Below are 23,883 nucleotides of genomic sequence, written 5' to 3' on the forward strand. Positions count from 1 at the left end.
TTTAACAAAAGTATGGGATACTATACTAAACAAAGACATACTAAATTGAGGGGTATATTTTGCTGCAGTAGTAATTTGAGAAGCTTCCATGGATGTTGTAATACTTTTATCGGTTGTGAATTGTGGGTATAATAGGAATACACTGTTAGAAAAATGAATTTCAGTTGTATAAAAATCAAGCAAATTACAAATATCTTATAACTACCTATCAAACATAATGCTGAGTATTTGATGCTCAAAACAGATTTTTTTTGTGATGAGTCATAGATACACTGCCTTTGATGGTGAAAAATATAAATTTTCATGTGTTTTAGACAATGTGGTTTGATAATAATTCCAAATAAAGGAATTACACACATTTGTTAGTCATGAAAAACAATCATACAGCGTAACTGTGACAGAAAACACCAACAGTCTAATTCAAAGAAACATAATTTGTGCAATACTTCAAAAAAGTAAAAACTCAAATGCAAAATAATTTTATCATAACTTGCTGTGCTGATGTAAGTCATAATAAGTGTAACCATCCACTTAAACATTGTGCAAATGACCTCTTAGCCTCCCAAACAAAGCACCATTGAATTGTTTAGACTAAGAACGTAAGTTACATATGACTTTGGTAGACAGCGACAGACACAAAGTGTGAGGACATTCAGTGATGCTACAGCTACAGCTACAGAAATGTCAGATTTTCACAGTACATGTGCTTTAACCTTAACTGTGTGCACTATATGAACCTGTGCATGTTTTGAGTCACGAGCTACCATTCAACCTCTCAGCATCCTAATAAGACAGCATTCTCAGCATACCATCTGCAATGAAGTCCTGATGAAGGGAGAGAGTGTGGCCACCTGCCAGCCTCCCTTTCTGCTCTGCAATCTGCCCATGTGATAGGAGGTAGAGTAGGCAGTACTGCAGCCTCCTCCTCTCCCTCGCTCACACACTCACTCACTCACTAACCCCCCAAAAAAACACTGCATATTCCACTGCAGTTCTGCTACAAACCACGAGTCACCCTCCAGCACCTCCGAGTGACATTGGCATAATGAAAACCCAGGGATATGGAGTAAAAGTACTGGGGATTTCACACAAAGCTTCTCTTTGGTAGAGTATAAGAGATAAAGGGCAAGTGAGCCGTAACTGGTGGGGACACTTGATCTTATGGAAGATTCATATTGGCTTAGTCTAACGAGCCCAAGAAGAGTGACAGACAAAACTCGAGGCAAATAACAGAGCCTGCTGGAAGAACAGGTTTCTGCCGTCACATGCTGTCTTGTTACTGGGTCATTAAATGTTTCCATGTTAATGTCAGGGAGACTGTGTTCATCTGCCAGCTGAAATGGGGCATACGGTGCAGGCATGAGTAAGGAGGCAGCTAGCACTTCACAGTACCTGATGACTCACAATCACAAGTAAGCAGGTTGAATCAAAAGACTACAAACCACATTCAGGTTTTCTCCTCTTACTCTGCTATTGTCTATCCTTTCACAGACTCCAAGGTAACAGCAGCAAAGCAGGGAATCATCACAGATTCACACCATTGAGTTTAACATGTTCATGGAGAGGTATGAGATGATTCATCCAATGTGCATATTTATGAAATTTTCAAAAAACATTTTCAACAAACTTCACAAGTAAACTTATTTAGAGTATCAAAATTCAGTATTTTGTTTATTTGATGAATAGATCCATCTTTCCACTATCAATTTAAAATTTTAGGGAATTTTGCAGCCATTTTTCATCTATCCTGTACATGTTTAAAGACCTCATCATAAAACTAAAGCTTTAGGATGCAGATCAAGTAAATTTACACAACACAGTCTGATGACACTGCAACATTTGAGAAATTGCGTTCACTTTATCTAATGTCGGTGGACCTTTGTAAATATAACCGCCCTTTTTTGGTGAAACTGCCAGCAAAATAAAAAGTGAAACATTCTGTAAATTATTAATCTCTGGCCATAACACTTTATAGGCCTCTACAAGCTCTTCACAAACTGTTTGTATACACTTAGAGATAACATACTCATAAACTACAAAGCAGCAGGCATATCCGTTCTAAAACACCAACTGTGCGATAAAGCCTTGATGAATTGGGGGTGTTAGCGGGCCAGGCTGTGTGGCGACCCCTGGGTCTCCCAGTATGAACCAACTCAGCGTTTCTCACACACAGAGGCTCCTCAGGCATGCAGGCCCCTTCAGAGGAGGAGGAATTTCACTCTGTAAGCCTTTTATTCTCTTTCAAGCTGTTTGTCCCCAACCGTCCACTATTCAGTTTGCTCATTCTACTGTTCTCTGCTAAGACCCCTGAAGGAAGACCACGCGGGTGCATGTGTGGTATACCAAACTTCTCTTTGCAGACAAGCCTGCATAGATTTAAGAAACTGTGTTGTTGTGTGCATGCCAGTGGACCACTTACTTGTTGTGTTGCCTTGCATCTGAATTATACATTTTGACTCCTTGCTCATCTCCCTGGAGTTGAAGGGCCGAACTCGAACAGCGACTTTTACAGACGCCCCAGACATGTTGGCGGTTTAGGTCTGTCTCCCAGCTAGATTCTTTGTATATCCCTCCTAAAGGAAACACAGAGGAAGACATGTTTGCATCACCTCAGTAAAATAAATATCTGATGTTAAACAAATGAGGCAAGGCTGTGTTTGTTTTCTCATTTACAAAATGTAGACTGGCAGAATGCAGTACTCACAAAATGTAAATCAAACACAATGAAAGTCCACCACCTCCCAATTTCCAGCAATGACAGCCTTCAACAAATATGGCCGACCAAAGCCAGTAAAGCGCTTTAATATTTTGTAAACAGCAGCCGATCAAACGTTTAACAATCATAATTGATGCTGCAAGGAGATGTATATAATTTATAAATCCACAATAGACGTGAAATACGCTTTTGATTGAATAAAAAGAACTATTGCTTATAAGAATTGGGCTGCATAAAGAGCATAATTAACGATTTTTTGATTGATAATAACACAACTTTGCAATACGTTTACAGTCAATTTAAGGTATACCTCCCGCGTCCCGAGTCTACATAGGCCAAATATCTCATGTTTTTCCATGTCCTTGCAGTCAGCCATACTTGCTAAAGCATACGCCCATGAAATTCTATCTACCCTATTTGGTGTGGGCTACAGTGGGACAGTGAGCTGGGCCTGTCTGCTGCATCCGACAGTGTCCATTCTGTGCAGACAAAGAGCTTAAATCTTCGTTTTTAAAAATTAAATTCGCCGATGTTAGGGAAGTAGGCTAATCCTCCACTGCTGTATACCAGGGAATAGTGCAGGGAGGAGTTGCATGCTTATTTTAGCAGCAGCACAGACTCGACACATTGTTCCTAGTGTACCCTGCACGGGAGGATATAAGAAATATAACATTCAATCCAAATGGGTGCAGTATTTCTTACGGTACCGGTTATGTTTTCGTCACTGTAAGCTAGTGGTAAGCCATGAGACGTTGACGGCTGTGACTTCAGTATCTATCTAACTAACTAACCTCCGGTGTCTGGCGGATTCAACCACACAGTGTTCTCGTAAAGGATTAATACTAAAAAAAAATTTAAAAATAAATTGTAATATAAAACTGTTAACGAAACCAGGGCAGTGTAACGGTCCAAACACACGGCCAGGCACTCGCACGTCTGTAATTAACATTAGCTAATATAGACAACCGCTCACCAGCCACCAACAACTGCCTGAAATTAATCTGTAACAACAATCTCATGCACTACAACCATTAAACATGTAAATAAAGTAATTATTGCAATATTTTTTACTCACGTTTGAAGACTCTCACCAAGACAACACCAACACCACGGGACAGTGGCGAGAAGTAACGTTAGCTAGCGGGCGTCAAAATGTGGTGTTTTTTTCTTATCAGAATCTACGAGCACGACAACTGTTATAAAGTCCACTTTCGCGAAAAACACCCATTATAGCGGTATCCTCCGCCGGATGGAGCTGTGATTGCGACCAGTGAATTCTTGACAAGATTACTTTCCACTATAGATAAAGGGCGAACCGTCTATCTGCACACAGGCGAAAAGGAGAATTGATAGATTGCCTTGGTTTACCGAAGAGATTACGTCAACTCCCTCTCGGCCACGCTAACTGACAGCCTGACGGGCCAATGAGCGAAGAGACGTCGGCGATTAATGCGTCGAAGAGCCAATGGTAATCCTCAAAAACGGAAGGAAGAGGGAGTGGGCGGGGTCTATCTCTCTCTCTCTCTCTCTCTTTTTTTTTTTTTACGACCGTGACGCCACACTGCAGGATTTCTACCCACCGCTCCCCGCACCGCTGTCACCGCAACACCGAGGGTCACCGCAAAGAGCGCCGTCTAGTGAGAAGTGGAGCATGTGCCTCACAAAAACAAACGCGACTGTACATTCCATAAACACCACTATGACTACAATCCTGTTTTACATTTAAAAACATATATGCCCAAATAAGTGCCATAAAGTCTAGTTTTATCCCCAGATATACAAGATTTATCATGAACAGCATACATAAAAAACACCTCAGCAACTACATTTTCTGCTCAATATTTTGTGTTTGACACAATTAACTTTCATTTTGTTAACGTTACATATGGCTTGGGTGTTTTCTTGGTGTGCAACAAATGTGAGCACCTTCAAGAGTGACTAAGGGCTACTTTTTGGTTTTCAGGATAAACTGCTCCATTTTGCCCTTTATTATTCACTATTTAAGTCTTGCCAACAAAATTGGGACAGTTGCCAAGTTCAATCCATTAGTTTATAACAGTTACAGCAGAAGAATGACTAAGCTTATGCATTTGGGAAACCAAATCCAAAGTTTGTGTTGCCAGGAACTGGAATAAGTTATCTTTGAAAAAAAAGAAATAAAAAGAGAAATCCATCATCACTATTTATTTGGCTTATGAGAAACTTGGGAGTGTGGCTGGAAACTTTTGAGTAATTTTTATATATATTTTAAAAAACAAATATTTATTGGAGAAGTAAGTTTTAGACTTTGTATAATCTTTGTCTTTTCAAAATGTCAAATAAACTTGGCCAAACAAAACCACTACGGCATCAATTTGAGCAAAAAACAGTGACGAGTTGTGAAATAATGTGCATCATCATTTATTTCAGTTCAAAATCCTAGCTTCCAAAACAGGTATGTGGTTAAAGGAAATCATTTCCTGTACAGTTAAGGTCAGCAAGGTCAAGTTAGGTACAGTGCCATTTGAAAGAGACCATCTTGAGGTGAGATGTCAGTGGCTCTGAAGAACAGACTTTTAATGGTGTGCTCCTACGATGGTGTTTTCTGGTGATCATGCTACATTCTCTCATGGTCCTTTCACTTCGCCTAAAAGAGGGTTATTTGTCCATGAGGCGCTTAGGAGGTTTTGGACTTGAGGCCATGCACACACAAGAAGTAAATTCAGTCTATCGAAGTCAGCAGGGAGAATGTGACTAAAAGGAAAAACTGAACATACTGTATTTTGGTAAACCACTGCTTATCTTCCTACTGTAGTCAAAAGGAAGCTAACATTTAGGATTAGTTTACGTTAAGCTACATCCTTAATGGATATTCCCAGTTCTGAACTTCGTCTACAAGCACAAACTGTGCGTGTGTTAGCTCTGGGACACCGGCATACATTATGTGGACTCAAGTTCATCATTGTCACAGTCTTCATGATGAAAACTCAGGGCTAGCAATTTTATCAGATCCCACCCAGACTCTCCCAAATGTATTGCCCTCCCACCTGCCTCAAATAATTAGAAGTCTTTAATGAAGCCAACATACAGAGTATTACAAAACAAAATGAGAGAACAGTAAAGGAAAATGATCAATGAAGGGACTGTATGCACCTTGCTGGTAAACCTGTTGATGGAAACGTATTCTCGCAGCATTATAATGCATTAACTAACTCTTGTTAAATATATGTATATATCTTGATATATATATACACAAACTCATGAGAAAAAACTTAAAAGTCTTAACTTTATTATGTTTTGTTTTTAGAACCATGATAATGGTTTGAGACAAAAAGGGTAAATGCAAAAAAAAAAAAAAAAAAAAAATCAAATCAGGTCTCCTTTTTTTCCATTAAAAATGTTTTTTGTTGTCATTGGTAGTAGTGACACTGAATTCAGGCGATTTGGACACATCCCTTAATGATGGTTAGCAGGCCAGACGTTTGGTGACATGTGGTCCTTAGACAAGCCGTCCGCCCTGTTTCTCTCTCATCCAGGCATGGATCCTCTCCTTCAGCTCAGGGACTGTAGAATTAACAACAGATTGTGAGTTGCAGTTAAGAAATGTATGTTCACAATCTAGCAATTTCTTTGCCATTTCTATTAAGAAATTGACTTTGGCACTTGTCCTACCTCAAACAGAGCACTTTTACATATAATTACTGGTGAAAAGGCATCGTGGTGGGGTTACCTGACTCCAGCATACTCTCTGTGAGTGGCTGCCTGTTGAAGGGATCAGTGGGGGAGTTGAGCAGGTGGCGTAGGATGATAGATCGGTCCATGATGTTCCCAGAAGGCAGCATCACAGGGTCAGTCATCAGCGTGTCCATCAGGGGGTCTGTTACGACACAGTCACATGCATTTTTACAGAGGATCAAGACACAAACACACCAAAAACAACAACCAACAATCTTTAACTTGTGCTTCTATGTTGCACAGAAACTGAGTTTTATGAGCAGCATAACTGGCACCTTTTATTTGATCACACTGAACACTATTCTCATTGTAACCCATTTTCTTTTTTCTCTCTTTAAAGTGGCGAGACAGACATCATAGCCAGCTCAACAGGCTGCTCCCTGTATTTGGAGAAGCGTCAGTATTCAAATGTTGTGCATTTGATCTGAACAGAGACACTCTACTTGCTAATCTACCCTCTGGCTTTCACTACTGAGAGTTTTTCTGTTTAATGGAAATAAAGTAAAGGAAAAATGAAAAACAAATTCAATAACTAACATGTAAAGGCATGTCAACACATGACTGTGTGAGCCAGTGACATGCACAACCCCTAAAAACCAGCATATTATATGGTGGTTATTCGGTGCACCTATCAAAACACCAGTTAAGAAAACATCCAATAAATATTCAACAAGAGCATTTAATATAGTATGTTCTATATTGAAATGTCACAAGGTTGTTACAGTAGAGCTTGTGCATTACAAAAATAAAACCTGGCGTGGGAGATTTTAACCACATAGAAAATTGATACTCAAGCCTCCTGTGCGGCACACTCCCATCAACTGTGGTGGGCTGGCTGACATATCTAGGAATCAAAGGAGGTATGTGGGCCACGTTCTCTTACTAGATTATATTAAGTCTGCGGTTATATGATAGCCCTGCTCTAAGCTGTCTATATGACCTATATGAGCTACAAAATCCCCTGCAAATGTCTGGAATTTGACAGCAACAGAGGCTCTTGAAGATCCTGTCTGTCTGCACTGACTGACCTGAGGTCACACTGGATTTCTAAGTAAGTGACTTTATATACAGCGCTTGGGGCCAAAGAATCAGTGACTTGCAAGATATGGTTAATGTAACCACAAAAACTTATTTAAAGATGTTGGTATGATGTTGTTAGAACCAGAGCAATATAACAGAGAGGCCCTTTCAACTAATACACTGTGAGAAATAATTGTGATTCCTAACAGGACATTACTGTTTTTTTTTTTAATCTTATAACAATTCAGAGATGATCAAACTATTTTTTTAAATAGTGTTGGGACACTAATATAAGAGACTGCACAGAAAAATGAGATATGTATACTAAAAAGGCTTATGAACATGGGATTGATAGTAAAGCACATTGAAAAGAGAAATAAGAGCACAGAATTCGAGGGAAAGAAGATCCAGTGCATCTTCAGCCAATTACCAAGTGGTGGGTTTAATGCCTAAAAAGAGTGCATACAGACACACACAAACACACACCTTTGAACTCATCAGGTGCATCACTGTAGTCCATTTCAGACTGGGAGTTCTTGGCGACAATTTCTTCCACCTTTTCCGACAGCAGCTTGAATTTTTCGATGGCGATGGAGGACTTAATTCCGGCTTTCCTCATCTTTGAGATCACCTCCTCAAAGAGCTCACGGCTATACGACCGCTGCACAGGAACAAATAAAGATGGAAAATTTTATTAGGGAGCTACAAGAGCAGGATGTTCAGTACCATTTAGTTATGTCTGCACACCTTTTCTTGGGTTGTCATAGTGGGTGCAACAACCAAGAGCTGGGTTCCCTCCTGTATAACTTCTACGATATACACTCGCTATGTTACAATATAAACAACAATACATTTAACTAGTATGCCACTGAAACTGTATCATTAAAACTATTCTCCATAAACCAATCACACATTGTCAACTGTAGTAAACCTACAGTCAATATTTAATTGTTAGTTTGCCGTTTCAAGTTTAAACTAAAATGTCCAATCAAGTGGACGTATGTGGTGCTTAAGCAATGTAAACACAGGATGTAAAATATTTCCATTTTAAAGTGGCACTAACAAGTCATTTAAGCAAGGTAAGTGTTTTTAAACAAAACCACTTCATTTAGCTCCTTGAGGCACATGAATGAGGACTGTATAAATGAAACTGAGACTTTACTTGGCTCCATCAAACAGAAACAATAACACATAAACCCTTCATGTTACAGTGAATGCATTAATATTATTCAGCTGCTAAGTGCTTCCTGCTTACATTATCTGGGGAGGAGTGGGTAATCATGATTAGAGGGGTGATCTGTAGACTAGTTGCTGTGATTTGGGGTGAAACAATATCATGTTCACTGAGGACAAGAGAGCTTTCATACTGATGCTTTAAAGGCAATTTGACCATGACTGTCGTGACCTCTATTGCCTGTAGCCTTTTCACATGACCAGTATTCATCATAATCTACTCCAACTTGGGCCAGCAGGTACTGTAAAATACTGTATTTGCAATCAACTATTAACTTTATCTGAATCAAGTCCCAACCTGGTCGTCTGCAATTGCTTTAGCGAAGCGGGCGCAGTCTAGCTGCAGGTAGATGTCCGTCAACTGGTCTAAGAGTTTCTTGGGCTCAAACCCATACTTTTCAGGGTTCTCCACCTTCAGGTCACGACACTTAGGTCCACAGAGCTGCTGAAGGTTAAAGTTCAGCATGGCAGCTAAACGAGGCCCCAGCTCCTGTGTGAAGAAGAAGAAGAAGAAGAAGGCGCCGTTTAGAATTAGCTTGTCTGGGTCAAGAATGTCTGAACTAGGCAGATCATTTTGCTTTTACATAAACTGTTGGTGTGTAACTGACAATACATTTCTCATATGCAAAAGTGACCATTTTACAAAATGTCTAGTAGAGGCAGCGACACTTACAGGCCTGAGGAAAGGCTTCTGGACCTGCTTCGTGAGGATGTGGAACATTTCAACTGTCTCTGTGGCCAGAGCCAGATAAGAGCGAGACACCCGCTCATCCTGAGTCAGCTGGGACTGGCGGCTCTGCTGCTGCTCCTGAAAGTTGGCAGGAAAACACTTTGATAAACACTATTTCTTCAACAGCTGTCCACTAGATTCACATCTCAGCACAAATATCAGTGTGGTGAGTTAAACTGACAATATGCTCCAGCTCACACTGTCCCTTGTAACCTTTGTCACGGTTTTGTCTTTACTGGTTTAATTTTTCTTCCTTTCAGAGATTGATGCTGCATTCAGGTCATATCAGAGTTATCATAAATATGAGTTTCTGACTTGTAAATAGTGTTCATTTCAATATGCAGGTCATAATTACAACTGAGCTAATTTTTCTTCTAACTTAATAATACTGATGTACCAGAAGACCTAACAAATGCTTCTCATCAGCTGTAGTCTGTCAATCAAATGCATAAGGTGACATACTATCAATGCACAGTATTTTAATCCTCACATGACCAACTCTGTAATCATACAACTGTTGTGATGACACATCGACTCGCAAGTAAATATTTCTACCCTCTATTTCATAACACATGGTTTTAGCATTGTGATTTACAACTGCTTTTTATTACTACACTTCTGTGTTTTATTGCTGATAAAAATCTGAGCTTAATCATAATCGTTGTGTCTGAATGATTGCTAACACCCATTACATAAATATTAGACCCTCTAAGGATGAGTACTGACCCTGGGCAACTGCTCCCACTGCTCCTTATTCTTCATCTCTTCTTGAACCTCGTGGATACGCTTCAGGGACTCAAGGCTCTCGTCTAACAAGAAGGTGGTGTCGTTTATCAGCATGTTGATGTAGCGCACAAACTGCTTGCCAGAGCTAGAAGCGAGTAAGAACAAAAGAGGATGAAAGAGTCGGGTCATGTTGGAATTAATCTGAGTGAGACAGCTCAAAACTAAATTGTGTAATTTTTCCTTTCCTCTAAAACAGTTTATGAAAAACACACTCACTTGAACTCCTCCATGAAGGTGCCATGGTGCGCAATGTTCTGCCAGAGACTCTTGAAGATCGTGCTGATATGGTACCGTATAGTGAACTTATCATAGAACTCGCTGGTGGCGCCGGTATGCTCAACATCTGACCAGAGGAGACATTTTTATAGCGAAAACAAAAAAATGTGTATGGCTATATGAGGACAAGATCAATCTACGCGACAACTGCTTAGGACTACACGTATATGTAGTACTCACCAGTGTAGAACTTCATGAGGGCGGGGACCAGCTGTTTGACGGACAACGGGTGGTTCTCCATCATTTCAGAAAATCGCTGAGTACGAGGCTGTACAGCAGGGTTGGTGACGAACAGCACCTCCACCAACTTGGCGATAAGGTAGGGGTTCCTGATGTAGTTCTGGCTGCAGATGAACACCACCAAGAAGGTGACAATGTCCTGGACACACGGCTCATATAAAACCTGGGGTGAATACCTAGAACAAAGGAGATGGATGAGGTGGGGGAAGGAATTAAACAAGCAGGAGAGAAAAACAGCCCATTAATGACTCCAGGCTTTGGCTTCTGTGTGAATATAAGACACTTTTGTAAGAGATGTGTTATGTATTGTTTATTGTTAAATGTTTAACTTAATGCTGTACATTTTATATCAATCGTTTTATTGAATTATGAACTTACTGCACAACAAAAAGCAGAAACTCGGCCACATCTTCAATGTAGAATTCGGGGAGAGCAGCAAAGCTTTTAGGAATCTCAGGGTTCAGTGGCAGGGTAATGCTGAGTAAGGGATGAAGAAATAAACATGACAGTTACATACGGATTTAAGGTTTACCTTGAACTGAAACACAGCATGGCAAATAGGGGAAACTCACTTGGGGTAGGCAGGGTCCACCATGCGGAGAATGAGCTGAATGACTGTGCTGTAGAACTGCAGACATCTGCGGAGCAGGTTCTCATCCAGAAGGCCCACGTCAGCACAAGCTTTGGCTCGCACCAGTTTCTGACAGGACAAAGTCACACATGATGAGGATCAAATCTCCGTAAATATGCTCTGTTGTAGTATCCTGCATGTTTCAGCATTTAAGGATAGCTCCAAGTACAACTCCCAGTTACAGTGAACTGAGAGATGAGTATTTACAGGGCTCCACCTTCCTCCACCTCAATCAGTGCACAAGGTTTAATCAGTAAATGAGGGGAAGACAGTGGGATCCATCTACAAGGATGTTAAACTGACCTTGCAGCTGGGTTTTGCATCGCTTGAGCATCTCTCTGTGTCGACTGGCCAGGGGAGAATCTTTCCATTGGCTTTCACTGTTTTTCAGCTCCTCTACAGTCCTAAGAGGGTAAACAGCAATATTAATCCACATATACTAAGCATGCTTTGAATACTGGTGTGCATCTGTGTCTGTATGTACCTATTGAGTTCACGGATGGCTCGCAACCTGCGGATGTAGCGCCTGCAGCCAGGCAGGATAGACAAATGGTGGGTGTGCAGTGTCAAGAAGAAACACTCGGTGGGGAATTTGGGTTCTGAGAACTTGGTGGGGTCTTCATCTGAACAGAAACACATAACACCATCAGTCAGAACCAATATCTGTACAAGCATACCTTATGGTATCCTGTCACACTAGGTCATATTTAAAAGGTGTGTTTTTTTTAAGTTATTTCAATTATAATGTAGAACAAATTGTATACACTGCAACATGTGAAGCTGCTGTTATTTTGTAGATGACTCCAAATAAACCAGAGTCAGAAGGAATGCACAGACAGTAACACAAGGATGACTCATTTGAGATTAATTGGTTTACTTATGAAAGAAAAGAAAAAAAAATCATGAATCTGGCATGTTGATGAATCACCACTGATAAATGTGTAAAATGGCTCCTTGACATGCAGTTAACAGATTTCTCAAAATGGCTGCAGTTTATGAACCATGTAGTCCACTTGCATTACTGAAATACCAAAGCATAATACCAGAAATTACTCAGTAATTACTTCTAACTTGAACAAAACATTTTTCAAAAGCAAATCATGTCACCTGGAGTCCTCACAATCATGGTTCCATGTGTTTTCATTTATGTCAACTTACGCAGTTCACTTAGCCAGGTTTTGAGCTCCTCCATAGTAGCCTTTAGACGTGTTTCTTCTAGGCTGACAGCAAGGCGACAGCGTGGGTGGAAAATGTAATAAGGGTCCACTGTCTCCAGCTTGATCTTCATGCTCAGCTGTTGCAGCACCCATAAGAAGTTGAGCATGAAGCCGTCTGTAGACACCAGTTTGTCGTCAGTCTAGGAGGAAAAAAAAAAAAAGTGAAATGAGAACAAGTCAGCAAAAAAGTGAAATCTGCCTCATACATTTTTCGCTGACATAGGCCCAGATGGTACAATGGGTTTACAAAATTTGTGTAAAAATGTAATTAGAAATATAAACCTTCAGGTGGCTGAATTTTATTTGAAACACTAAAAATGCATGCATGCACTGCTAAACACTTGTTTTTGACCCTCTAATTTTCAATATTTCATTATTATACAAATCCTTTAAATAAACTCACCTGCATCTGAGCTTTCTTCACATTGTAGTTGACTAAAGCTGCCATGTAATTAAGAGCTAAGTCTCGTGTCTCTCCGTTTAGTAGGATGTTATGGAGAACTTTGAACAGGTCACCCTGAAAAACATGACACGCAGCTTTAACACATTATTCTATATTCAAACAAAGATTATAATAGCTGTGAATAGAAACCATAAAGTGGAGACACACCCTTGCTGACTCCAGGTAGTGCTGCAGTGATTGGCTAACAACTCGCGTGTTCTCCATGGTGATGGCTGGGCCCGAGAAATACTTGTCTCCTACTTTGGTCTGAAAGATGAAAAAGGCGTACATTGAAACATTAAAAAATCCTCCCCAAACAACTGTCACTGATGCAATTTATTTTTGTTTCTGCACTATAATTGCAGTAGATCTACTCTCCATTCTCAGACATTTCTCTGTTTTTGGTAGGAACTTGAAGAATGAGTATAGATTCAATACCACCAGGGTTGATTGCAGTTACTCATTTAGGTGAATAGACAACTCACATCATCCTCAGCAAACACAGAGAGACTGAAGAAGGCTCCCAGGTAGGACAGTCTCTGGATCTCTCGGCCACAACCAGGGCTCAGAGGTTTGGGACACCATAGAGGCAGTGACGTTACCTGCACAGAGAGGCCATGACAGAGAAACATATTACATAAACATACAACTGATCCACAGTTTTTTTTTGTGTGGTCAAGTAACATTTATTACATTTTATTGTCTATTGTTGCTAGTAACCATCCCATCACCAAAAGTTTAAGTACCTGTGAAAGTCAACAACTGTGGAATGCAAAGAACTGAACAATGTATTCCTACCTACTCACTCAATTTAACTCATTAAGAAAAACTAAATGTGTACAGTAGTTACATTGTTCACACACTAATCCATCACAACAGAAGTAAAACTACATGAGTTCAATATAAACACAAAGATGTCTGATCTCAAACATTGTTATGTTGCCAAATATAGCCCAGCACTTTTCCATTCACAGAGGATTTCGTCTCGCCAGTCATCCATGGAGCAGGAAGAAGTCTTAGTGTCACGAAAAAAATAGGCAGAGCACATTTTCATGTGCTGATGACAACTGGGCATGTTAGTATGAGGAAGGTATAAACAACAAAAGACAACAAGCAGACTCACAAATACAATTCACATCTACAGGTCTGCTTGGTTATAAAATTTGAGAAATATATGGCCTAAATAATTTGAGTCTTGAGGACATAATGATGATAACAACTGATGATAATTTAGCTTTAGCCATCCAACTCTATACTCACCAAATTACACACGGGGTGAGTCTTCCCGAACTTGATTTCACAAAGCTCAGCTAATGCCTGTAAAGACAAAACACAACACAATCTTCAATGGAGATTTTCTTCAAAATCACAATTTGTTTACAGATCAATCAGGTAATGGTTTATTTTTATAACCATAAAACAATATATATGGTTTTAGTTTGTAATAACCAAATTGCAACCAACTGCATTCTATGACATGCAGCCTGTAATATAATTTATACAGCGCTCAAATGATATATATACAGATTCTTGAAAATTACTTGCATCAAGATAAGATTGTCAAAGTGGCAGGAAATACCTATCCGAGAGGAGAAGCAGCACAATGGGAACAGCATTACATGTATATTTAAGGATGTCTGCACACATACAGAACATATACTGTGCATCTGGAGCTGTCTATCTGCTGAATAGACAGGCTGTCTTGACAGGCTGCCAGAACCTCATTAAGCCCTGCTGCTCTGTACATCCTATGCAACTGTAACTTTATTAAATCTCATCTCCTGCATGTTACCACAGTATAGACCAGGACAGGACAACATCTCCTTACCATGAGGGGGAATTTAAAGTTGTCACTGTCAAAAGAACATTCTTTAACTGCAAGAGCCAGCCCATGGAGGATGGGAATGAAGATCTGAAATATAAAGATACAGGAGCGATAGTAAACATGTCATGCATTAGTGTTATGTCAAATGAATTACTTTTCTTCATCATTGTGAAGGTGTTTTAGAATGACTGACCTAAACATGGTATCAATCCATTTACATTCATATACATAGTCACAGTTAACTGTTACCTAACAGCTTTATTCTTTTCTCTAGAGACAGATTTAGTTTTTTTTTTCCATCACAGTAAACAGGAGTATGTGTTGTCCCCTTAGAACTGAACAGGAGTGTGTTTGGGGTGTCTTCCTGACCCACTGTATGCTGCGATAGGTTTCTGAAGTTACTAAAGTGACTCTGAATGAAAGTAGACATGTATCAAAAATGGATCGCCATGCTTCCCACCTGTCTGAACACTTCTTCCTCCTGGTGGGTAATGCGTGCCAGCTCCTGAATAAAGCCATATGGAAGGTTCCGACACAGCATATAAGGTACCAGCAGAGACTGCTGGAGAGGGCTTCTACGTGTAGGAAGCAGACAGAAGCAGCGTGATGAAAATAAATAAATAAATCACATGTCTGGAGGCAAGGTGAAAGAGTAGTTGCTATGGAGACTCAGAAAGGAAAAGGAACAGAATGTACAAAAAATATAATGACAGATAAGAAAATAGCCCAGAGACTGTGAGACTGTGAGTGACTGAGAGTGTGCTACTGGTTTGCTTACCGAGGCTGGGTCAAGGTGCCTTGCAGGACAAGGGCAACATGAGAAATACACTGAGAGCGAATGTTGCTGAGAAGCTGGCTGACATTTGGTTGGCTGCACATCTGAGCAGAAAAGGAGAGGAAAGGAGAGAAAACTGTTAGAGGTGTAATGAAAATGTACGCTGACAATTTCACAGAAACTCTCTCCAGAGTCTGTTGAATCACTGTGTTCTTTGACGAGCAAACCCTCCGCTCATTTCCAGACCAACTGGCCTGCAGCTAGTCTGAAGTACAAACTGTTCTTCTGCTGTTCAGGACATTTTGTAACCAGTTTAGACACGGTGAATAAGCTGAGGGGAACCTGAAATATCAGTTTTTATTATCACAGGGGTTATTGTGCTTTAAATGGTCTCACAATCTTACTGCTTCGATAGAAGATTTTGTTCATTATAATATTTTTATCATCAATTTTCTACACAACCCCTTGCAGAGATATTTCTTTGTCTTGCAGACAGCCAGCTAACCTTGGGAGCTTTCCTCTCCTCCATGCCAACACTGTCAAAACGCTCAATGAGGTAGTTCAGCATCTCTGTCTCTTTGCATGCTTCAATGGTGAAGCGGTCGCTGGCTGAATCGCAGGACATCCCTCCTCCACATGCACCAAGACTATAAAAAGGAGGGTAAACACAGAAACAAGGACAGAGAGGGATTTAAGTAAAACAGCACAACACAGAGAGATGTACTGTTAGCATCAAACATTATCATGTCTGTGTGGTTAACAAGCACAAACCCATTCTCAAGGGTCCTGAAAGAAACAAATTATAAGGCATTAGTGACAGGCAGCATAACAGAATCTCAGTACTGGGTTCTTGAAAAAGAAAGAAAAAAAGAGTTTATATAATATTAAATATTCAAGTCTTTGAAGCCAATATTATGATTCAGCTCATCACTGATAAATGTGGTGATGGGAGTTTAAATTGCTGTTAGTGGTCAGCTGTAAATGCAAAAACCTGTCTGTGAGCTGCTTCAAAGCACGTCAAACCTTAGGAGGTAATAAAATGAACTTTGTTATTTGTCCATTGGACACAGGCATTGCAGGAATATCACCACTGCCATGGGCTACAACTGTTCCTGAAGCTAAAAATAAAATCAACACAACAGGTTGTACTGATAAATAACCTGAATAACAATGAAGCTCTATTTGTGCCAGTTTTTCCCAAAGAAAGATGGGATGCAAGTTGTACTAAAACTCTGAATTAGTGTGTTTGTTTTTGCTGTTGTCAAGACAATATGACTTCACCTAAACACTTTTCTAAGTAGCAGTACGAATGTCCATAGAGCAGTAACTAAGAATGTCCTTCCTATCTTAATGAAAGCCCATGCATAAGATTCATAAACACATGATTCTGGTCAGCTAGCCAGCCTCTCATGCTGTGCTAAAATGGTTAAAGGATATTGGAAAATTTTCCTTTCTGTTTTCATGCTCTTTCAGGGTTAAGGATCATTTCTCAGGGATGCGCAAGATTATCTTGTATGTTTAATTATGCTGCAGATACTTAATTATGCTGCAGATATTATGCTACAGATGTAAAATGAAATTCAATTGACTTTACCTAATAAATATTAAATTAATAAGCCATATAAATAATTTCTCAGACAATCTCTCTATCCTGCAGCTGTTTACAGCACATTTACTAGTATAATCTTCATCTGCTGTTTAATACTTACCATTACACAATGCACCAAAAGCTATACATACTGGATCTTTCATCTAAACCTCTCATGACAAAAACAAGTACAGCACTGGCTTCCATCAGTTCATTTTTCACCGCTCTTCCCTGGTGTGTTTGTGCACCGTTAGTCGTAAGCCTCCTGGGCCCACTGGAACATGCAGTGGGGCCCATCACTGAGCAAGCACACACGCAATTACACACGCCGTGCAGCGGTGTACCTGGACCCAAACTGAACCCGTGTAAAATCCTCCTCCTCCTCAGAGTCGTCATCACTGCTGTCCTGAGACATGTCAGATAGGGCAAAGAACAGGAACGACAAGGGGCTAACATGACAAGGAAAAGACAAGAGGAGTGAAGGAAAGAATGGAGGGAAAAAAGGATTTTGTGCAAGCGTGATGAGACAGAAGGGAAGTGAAGAAACATGAAGACAAATGTGGAATGGTAACGAGACACAAGAAAAGAGGTGAGAGAAGAAGGGAGCACTAAGGAAAGGATGCTGGAGGGTTGCATGCTTACTTGAAAACTACTTCTTGTGCTGTTTTTTTAAATATTCATTAATGCCATTTTGTCAGCAGCTTTTATATACTGTCAGAACATTTTTTCTGCTGATAAGTGAACTGAGTGTCACAATCTCTCATGCAACTTGTCTTGAGCAAGCCCGTGCAAAGAGGCATGAAGCACATCTTATTTGCTTGAGAATTTTATGTAGGGCCTTTTAAACTTGTTTGTTAAACTATATGTCAGATTAGTTATTAGCAGAAGGGTTAAATCTTTTAAAATTACACGTTAGCGACAAGCTGCAATGGTAACACTGTGTCAGTTGTCTGAACACCCCATTTATTAGCATTTTTTTGTTAAATTTCAAGTACTGTAATCAAAATATTATGGAGTTTGAAATGTTTGATTAGATATATATACATATTAATGCCCCAGATCTTAATCACCATTTGGGAATTTGTAACAGACAACATACTTTATATTTATTTACAACTGCTATGGCAATTCTCTATTTCTCTTAACATGATTTTAAACACACAAATGCTAAAATATTAGGTAGTTCATTGACTTTTAGTTGAGCAGACTAAATCTTGCTCAGTTGAGATTATTATAAGCTTGTGTTGATGAGAACTGCCTACGTGAAATTTAACATAAGAAGCAATATATACAGCAAAAGGGATCTGGCCAATGGTTTAGTTGAAAGAGTCTCTGGTGATTTACAAAATGGTTAATGTTTTAGTGTGTTTGCTTGCATGTGCACCACAAACTGACAGGCAAATGGCAGATAAGATACCTAGATGGTGGGATCCTGGAACCAAAGGCGGCCTGTCGGGCATTTGATCTGGGAGAAGGGGGCACCACGGCAGGAGGTGTGGTGGAGGATAGGCTGCGAGCCCTAGGGGAGCTCATGGGGAGGGACTGGGGGCTGGGTGGTGGCACTGGAACTGGGGTGTTGGGAGGAACAGAGGGCCCTGCAGAGCTAGGAGAGGGTCCAAAGAAACTAAATCCTCTGTGACCCGAGCTAGATGGGGAAGGAGCCCCCCAGGGAGAGGCGACAGAGTAGGGCCGATAGCGCTGGGAGATGGGCATGGGGGCAGATGGAGGGTTGAGTGTGTGTCTCGGAGTAGCAGTAGCGGGTGGGCTGGGGGGAACAATGAATTGCGGCGTAGAGGGAGTAGAGGGAGTAGAGGGAGTAGAGGGAGTAGAGGGTGCAGAGGGTGCAGAGGGTGTAGTAGGGGTTGGGATAGATGGAGAAGTCCTCTTGGCTGCATCCAAAGCCATTGGGTGAGGACTACCACACCCATACAGACTGTGGATAACATTGATAAGGCGATCATTGGCAAAAATAATCAGGCAACATTTTAAAAAATAAACAAAGGATCATTGCAAAATAAGAAAGACTAGGAAAAAACATACATGGCAGCTTCCAGCTTTTAAAAACCTTTGAGGACAAGTGTAAATGACAACCAATCCACAGCCTTGCTATGTCTCTGGGAGTCTTCAAAACACATAATACTGAGTCAAGGCACTTGCCTGGACAGAGAGCTGGCTCCAAAGGACCCTGCACTGGGGCCCATGGGACTGCCACCTAGGCTGGAGGGCTGCACCAGCGTCAGACGGTGGTCGGGAGATTTGGCTGCTGCAATTGGCTGAGATGTGGCTGTCAAGCTGGCGAAGGGGTTGTGGATACGTGACTGGGTGGACATCATTAAGACTTCCATCAGGATCTGGCCAATCAGGTCTTTGAAGTCAGAGTATGCTACAGGAGAAAAAAAAACATTCATCGAACAGTTACGTTAATAAATGCAGCAATGTGCCAGTTTTAAACAAAACCACAGTCACATACCATCTTTAGGGTTCTGGTGAAACTCTGCAGCCAGTGAAGGGAGAAAGATGACATCTCTGTCCTGCTCCTTCCACGATACGCGGAGGATCTTACAAATGAGCTGCAGAGCCTGCTCTTCAGAGACATCTGAGCTTGCAGAGGTTTCCTGAGGTGCAGAAATCAAAGAGACAACAGCAAAAGTTTGATCACAATCCAGGACTTGCATTACTCTTGATTCTCATTATCTTATGATCTCTCTGGTCTATCAAGAGACAGGTATGTATCAGTGAACTGAAATAAATGAAAATGAAACTAAGAATAGCAACTATGGAAAGTCCCCAGTGACGTTCTTGTAAATACCCAAAGGCAGCTTTTATAGTTTCTCATTTAAAAACTCACTTGATCTCAAGATGGGCATGCTCAAAGTCAAGTAAGCCATGTAATTAAAGATTAAAGACTCTCTCGTTTGAGTAATGTTCCCTGCTGCTGTTTACCTTTTCAGTCAAGTTCCTCTTCTCCCTGCGATCGCTGTCCTCCACCTCCATGTTCTCTATCCCTGAGTCCACATCCACCTGGGACATGCTGGAATAAAACAGAGAGGTGCAGTGTTTAGTAAGTCTTTTCATCCCTGAGCAGACCAAGCTAACACTCAAAAAGTCCATGTGAAGTGTCACATTAGACTCATCTCTTTTACAACAAACATAACTGATATCAAATACTATAATGTTCATCAATTTATGGTAAAAACAATCAAAAGGATAATATAACTTAAGTAACTTGAAACAAGAACAAGTCAATATTGTTACATCTTTATATCAAAAGCAACATATTATATTCATTGTATTTCTGTGATCATTTTGTGAATAAGTGTTTTTGTGTGTGCGTGTGTGTAAATTGGGCCATGCAATATGCCATCAGAAAAACATTTACCTCTTTTCACAGGAGGCAGTGTCAATGTCCATGCTCTGCGATCGGGACAAACTCTGGGACTGAGTCTCAAGGCTGTTGGAGGGAGAGCTGGAGAGGGAGCTGACACCCTCGCTGCTCTGACTACCATATGCCACCCCTGCAAAAGTAAAAACACAACTGAGTACCTCTGAAGCACAAAAAAGTGACACAGGATGTATCATGATTTTTTTATTTTAGTGTTAAATTACCATTTGTTTCACTGTTTCTAGAGAATGAGTTATACTGTGGGCCTGGCTTCTAGTTAATAAAGCTTAAAGTTCAAATTAAAGTTTGTGGTTTGTTTGCTTTTCTGTTTGTTTGTTTTTTTATTCAAAAAGACTGCTCCAAAATGAGAAAAGGTTCAAAGACAGTATCATTTTCTAGGTCTCCTCTAAAGCCTAATGGCTCATGTATACTTTGCTTTTTCTGATACAGTGAAAGATCTTAGTCTGTCATGTCTTCCCTGGCTTTTATATCATGTTCATTCTACTACAGTGTCTCTTAGTTTTTGAGCAGAATGATTTTAAATTTTTTATACATTTTTAACTGCAATTCTATTGATTGTTGTGATTAACATCATAGATAAGATATGATATACAGACATGATTAGGCAGCCATTAGAAGTTTTATATGTTTTTGTTGTTTATAGAAAAAGATATTGCTTATCAACAAGGTGTGCTATACCACTATAAGCCCTGATTACTGCAAACACGTTGAGAGAAAGCTGACTAACACCCAGGATCTTACTGTGGACGAAGGGCTGGAATTAACAACTCTCTCCAGGATGCACAACAATCATATCATTGCCAACTGTTAAGTCAAACACTTTGTACCCTGGTTGTATTTATTAGAATATTCATAATAAGCACATTGACATGCAGTGAAGGCTTGCATAACTGCGATGAAGAAAAACCACATATTTTAGCCTATTACAAAACATAACATTGACTCCAAAGACCCTAAATAGGTACCTTTGTCTAACAATACCACCTATACATACGAACACACAATGCCAGGAAACTGTCACAATTTTCTAGAGCAGTGCATGGGTGAAAGCATCAATCCCCACTTAGTACAGCAGGGCCTACACCTGGTATTAGATAGGGAAACTGTAATTACAGTAATCTGCTGCTGTTTGTATTGATGTTGTTCAGGATGTACGACTGGTTCTTGCTGTTCGATTATCAACGTCACACTTACACAGATCCCTTTCACTATTGCCCTCAGATCCAAACAACTAAGGTTGTTTATCTTTCAAGCCTCAGAAACATTGTGTTAAAGGAGGATAATAGGGTTAGACTACTGATCACACAAGAGGCAGCATAACAACAGTGACTCTGTGGTGACAGCCAGACAAAGGCTGACTAAATCCTGATCTGTTGCCAATGTCAAACCTATGTTGTCAGATTTAATCTGATGTATTACCTGTAATTAACAGTAATTATGACGAAATACACAAATGCATCCCATAACCCGTAGATCTTACAGAGTTCTTACCAGAGGTGCCCATAGGGGATGTGGCAGGGGTACCACTGTGGACACTGAGCCCCAACGATTGGGAGGCAGCTGGTGGCAGGGGCTGAGGTGCGGCACCTGAGGGTCCATGGAGGGGTCCAGGTGGAGTCTCTCTCTGTGGGGATGTCAGGGGTGTGCTGAGAGGGGTGCTGGGCTGTGATGTCTGTCCCCCTGCCAGTCTCGCCAGTCGCCTCCTGCGAATCTTGAATGAATATACCAGCAGATTTAAATATTCACTCAAGGAACTGATGAAATATAATGTTACATTATATATAGCTTGTATACATATTCTATACATAATTTACTGATTTGGAACTTGTTTTAACTTTCAGGATAAATGATTGGTACAGTTAGCTTTGGTAAAATTGGAAATGCAAGATGATACGTTTATTTTTCCGTTTTTTGATAATTCGCCCCACAAAAAAGCAATGATCGGATTTCATTCATCGCTTTTGGAGTAACACGGTTTGAACTTTACAAGACAGGCCCTATCAAACAGATACAACATAACCTACATTACCATCAAAGTCAGATGTGAGCACTGATCGTCACAACTCAGCTGGAGAGCTTAACAGCTACAGTAAATCAACTGCATACTCGGTTGCGAGTTGATCGAGTAGCAAAATACTTAAACAATGTCGCAAAGAGAGAATACTTTAGAAAGTATTGTGTGTGGTTCAAGGGGAACAGCTCAGTGACCCCATAATCGGCCCGCAGATGATTGCACAATGGTGGCCCGGTGTGTTTTTTATGCTGAGTCGTCTCACAGGCTAATTTTTGGCTGTTAGCAAAACAACGTTAGCAACTGTCAGCTAGCTTACCGCAAGAAGAAATGCCAAATCAACGCAACAAGCAAACTGTAATCTAGTCTGTCAAAAGATAAAGCGAAAACCATTTAGCAGAAGATAATGATTCAGAGTTTGTATAATGATTTAGTTGTTTTAGATTAAAACAATGTTATCTACGGGCCAGCTTGTACACAGTCTCTGGTATCACGTTAGCTAGTTAGCATCCGGCTCGATTAAATTACCGTACTAGCAACGGTGACACAAACGACCAGATCCAGCTTCGAGTTTATTCGCTCCGTTATTTGAACTGCCTGTCGTTAACAAATGCCTTAAAGGTTGCGTTGTCAGACAAGCACTTGTGTGTGCCGGTGCTGAGAGAAATTTGGGATTTTCGTCGCGGATGCATTTCTCAATTTTACACTGAGCTAGCCTCTGAGCTAGCTCTGATAGCATGTCAGCTAATAGCAACACCATTTGACTTAGAAAGAATGGAAAGACTTTGTAAACCTAGCTGTTAGTCGTTATGTTAGTAAAATGGAGCTACGCCCCAAATCTAAAACTTATCTTTTCATTGTCACCTTACCTCATCTGCGCTCAATTCCTCCATTGCAGCTAAGTTAGCTAGCTATTTCACTTTCAACTGCTTTACTAAGTGCCAGCCAGAGCCAGCTAGCTAGCCTGTATTAGAACTAAATATGCATAGTCTAACTCATTCAACGAATATGTGTCAGTCTTGATTGTCTTCAAGATAAAAACTAGGACACCAGTATACGGAGGGTGGCGAGATACAGTTCCTCCAAAAAGTCTCTCGTTTGCTGGTTTTCTACCAAGAATGAAACAAAAAGAAAAGTAGCTAGCTATTATACGTCAAAATACAACAGCGGCCATTTTGGTTCTACATAACATCACGTGACTCAAGAATCCACAGGAGGAGGTATGAGGCTTCACTGTGTTGTACATATACAATATTGCATCTGTTGTATATGTATC

At 40.4% G+C, this 23,883-nt stretch overlaps 2 protein-coding genes across 16 annotated transcripts in view; both read right to left on the reverse strand.

Moving 5' to 3' along the window:
* kif1b (kinesin family member 1B) overlaps positions 1–4,103 on the reverse strand; it is a 57,296-nt gene extending 53,193 nt beyond the window's left edge. For 6 of the 14 annotated variants that reach the window (XM_051071176.1, XM_018665843.2, XM_018665845.2 and 3 more), the window contains exons 1-2: positions 3,792–4,101; positions 2,420–2,573 (exon numbers count right to left, since the gene is read on the reverse strand). In XM_051071176.1, coding sequence (XP_050927133.1) covers positions 2,420–2,525 — 106 coding nt within the window. In that variant the 5' untranslated portion in view covers positions 2,526–2,573; positions 3,792–4,101. Of the gene's footprint in view, positions 1–2,419; positions 2,574–3,791 lie in introns of all 14 variants that reach the window. The other 8 variants (XM_018665848.2, XM_018665847.2, XM_018665850.2 and 5 more) reach the window with 4 other exon arrangements.
* A 997-nt stretch (positions 4,104–5,100) lies between these two features.
* Positions 5,101–23,807, reverse strand: ube4b (ubiquitination factor E4B, UFD2 homolog (S. cerevisiae)). Of its 2 annotated transcripts, XM_051071180.1 has the most exons (29): positions 23,477–23,807; positions 22,088–22,307; positions 20,573–20,708; positions 20,137–20,224; positions 19,664–19,808; positions 19,351–19,576; positions 18,611–19,126; positions 17,538–17,642; positions 16,111–16,252; positions 15,609–15,709; positions 15,291–15,405; positions 14,834–14,917; positions 14,266–14,322; positions 13,491–13,607; positions 13,174–13,272; positions 12,967–13,080; positions 12,505–12,703; positions 11,831–11,969; positions 11,633–11,750; positions 11,288–11,415; positions 11,094–11,192; positions 10,656–10,891; positions 10,416–10,542; positions 10,140–10,284; positions 9,357–9,491; positions 8,982–9,173; positions 7,937–8,111; positions 6,426–6,572; positions 5,101–6,259 (listed from the first exon to the last, which is right to left on the reverse strand). In XM_051071180.1, exons 1-29 carry the CDS (start codon positions 23,498–23,500, stop codon positions 6,195–6,197), a joined length of 4,194 nt encoding a protein of 1,397 aa, XP_050927137.1. In that variant the 5' UTR covers positions 23,501–23,807; the 3' UTR covers positions 5,101–6,194. The 2 variants fall into 2 exon arrangements, with proteins under 2 accessions (XP_050927137.1, XP_018521377.1); XM_018665861.2 differs by lacking the exons at positions 17,538–17,642; positions 18,611–19,126 and having other exon boundaries at positions 23,477–23,804.
* Between the last annotated feature and the right edge of the window lie 76 nt (positions 23,808–23,883).

Source organism: Lates calcarifer, linkage group LG6, assembly GCF_001640805.2.
Source record: "Lates calcarifer isolate ASB-BC8 linkage group LG6, TLL_Latcal_v3, whole genome shotgun sequence".
NCBI lineage: Eukaryota > Metazoa > Chordata > Actinopteri > Centropomidae > Lates > Lates calcarifer.

Bases quoted from the DNA above. Each gene is read 5' to 3' on its own strand.
- ube4b (XM_051071180.1), bottom strand. From the start codon at position 23,500: ATGGAGGAATTGAGCGCAGATGAG. The intron at 11,193-11,287 runs GTGAGTTTCCCC...TCCCTTACTCAG, and splicing joins GTGGACCCTGCCTACCCCAA to CATTACCCTGCCACTGAACC. The intron at 10,543-10,655 runs GTGAGTACTACA...TCCTCTGGTCAG, and splicing joins CCTCATGAAGTTCTACACTG to ATGTTGAGCATACCGGCGCC.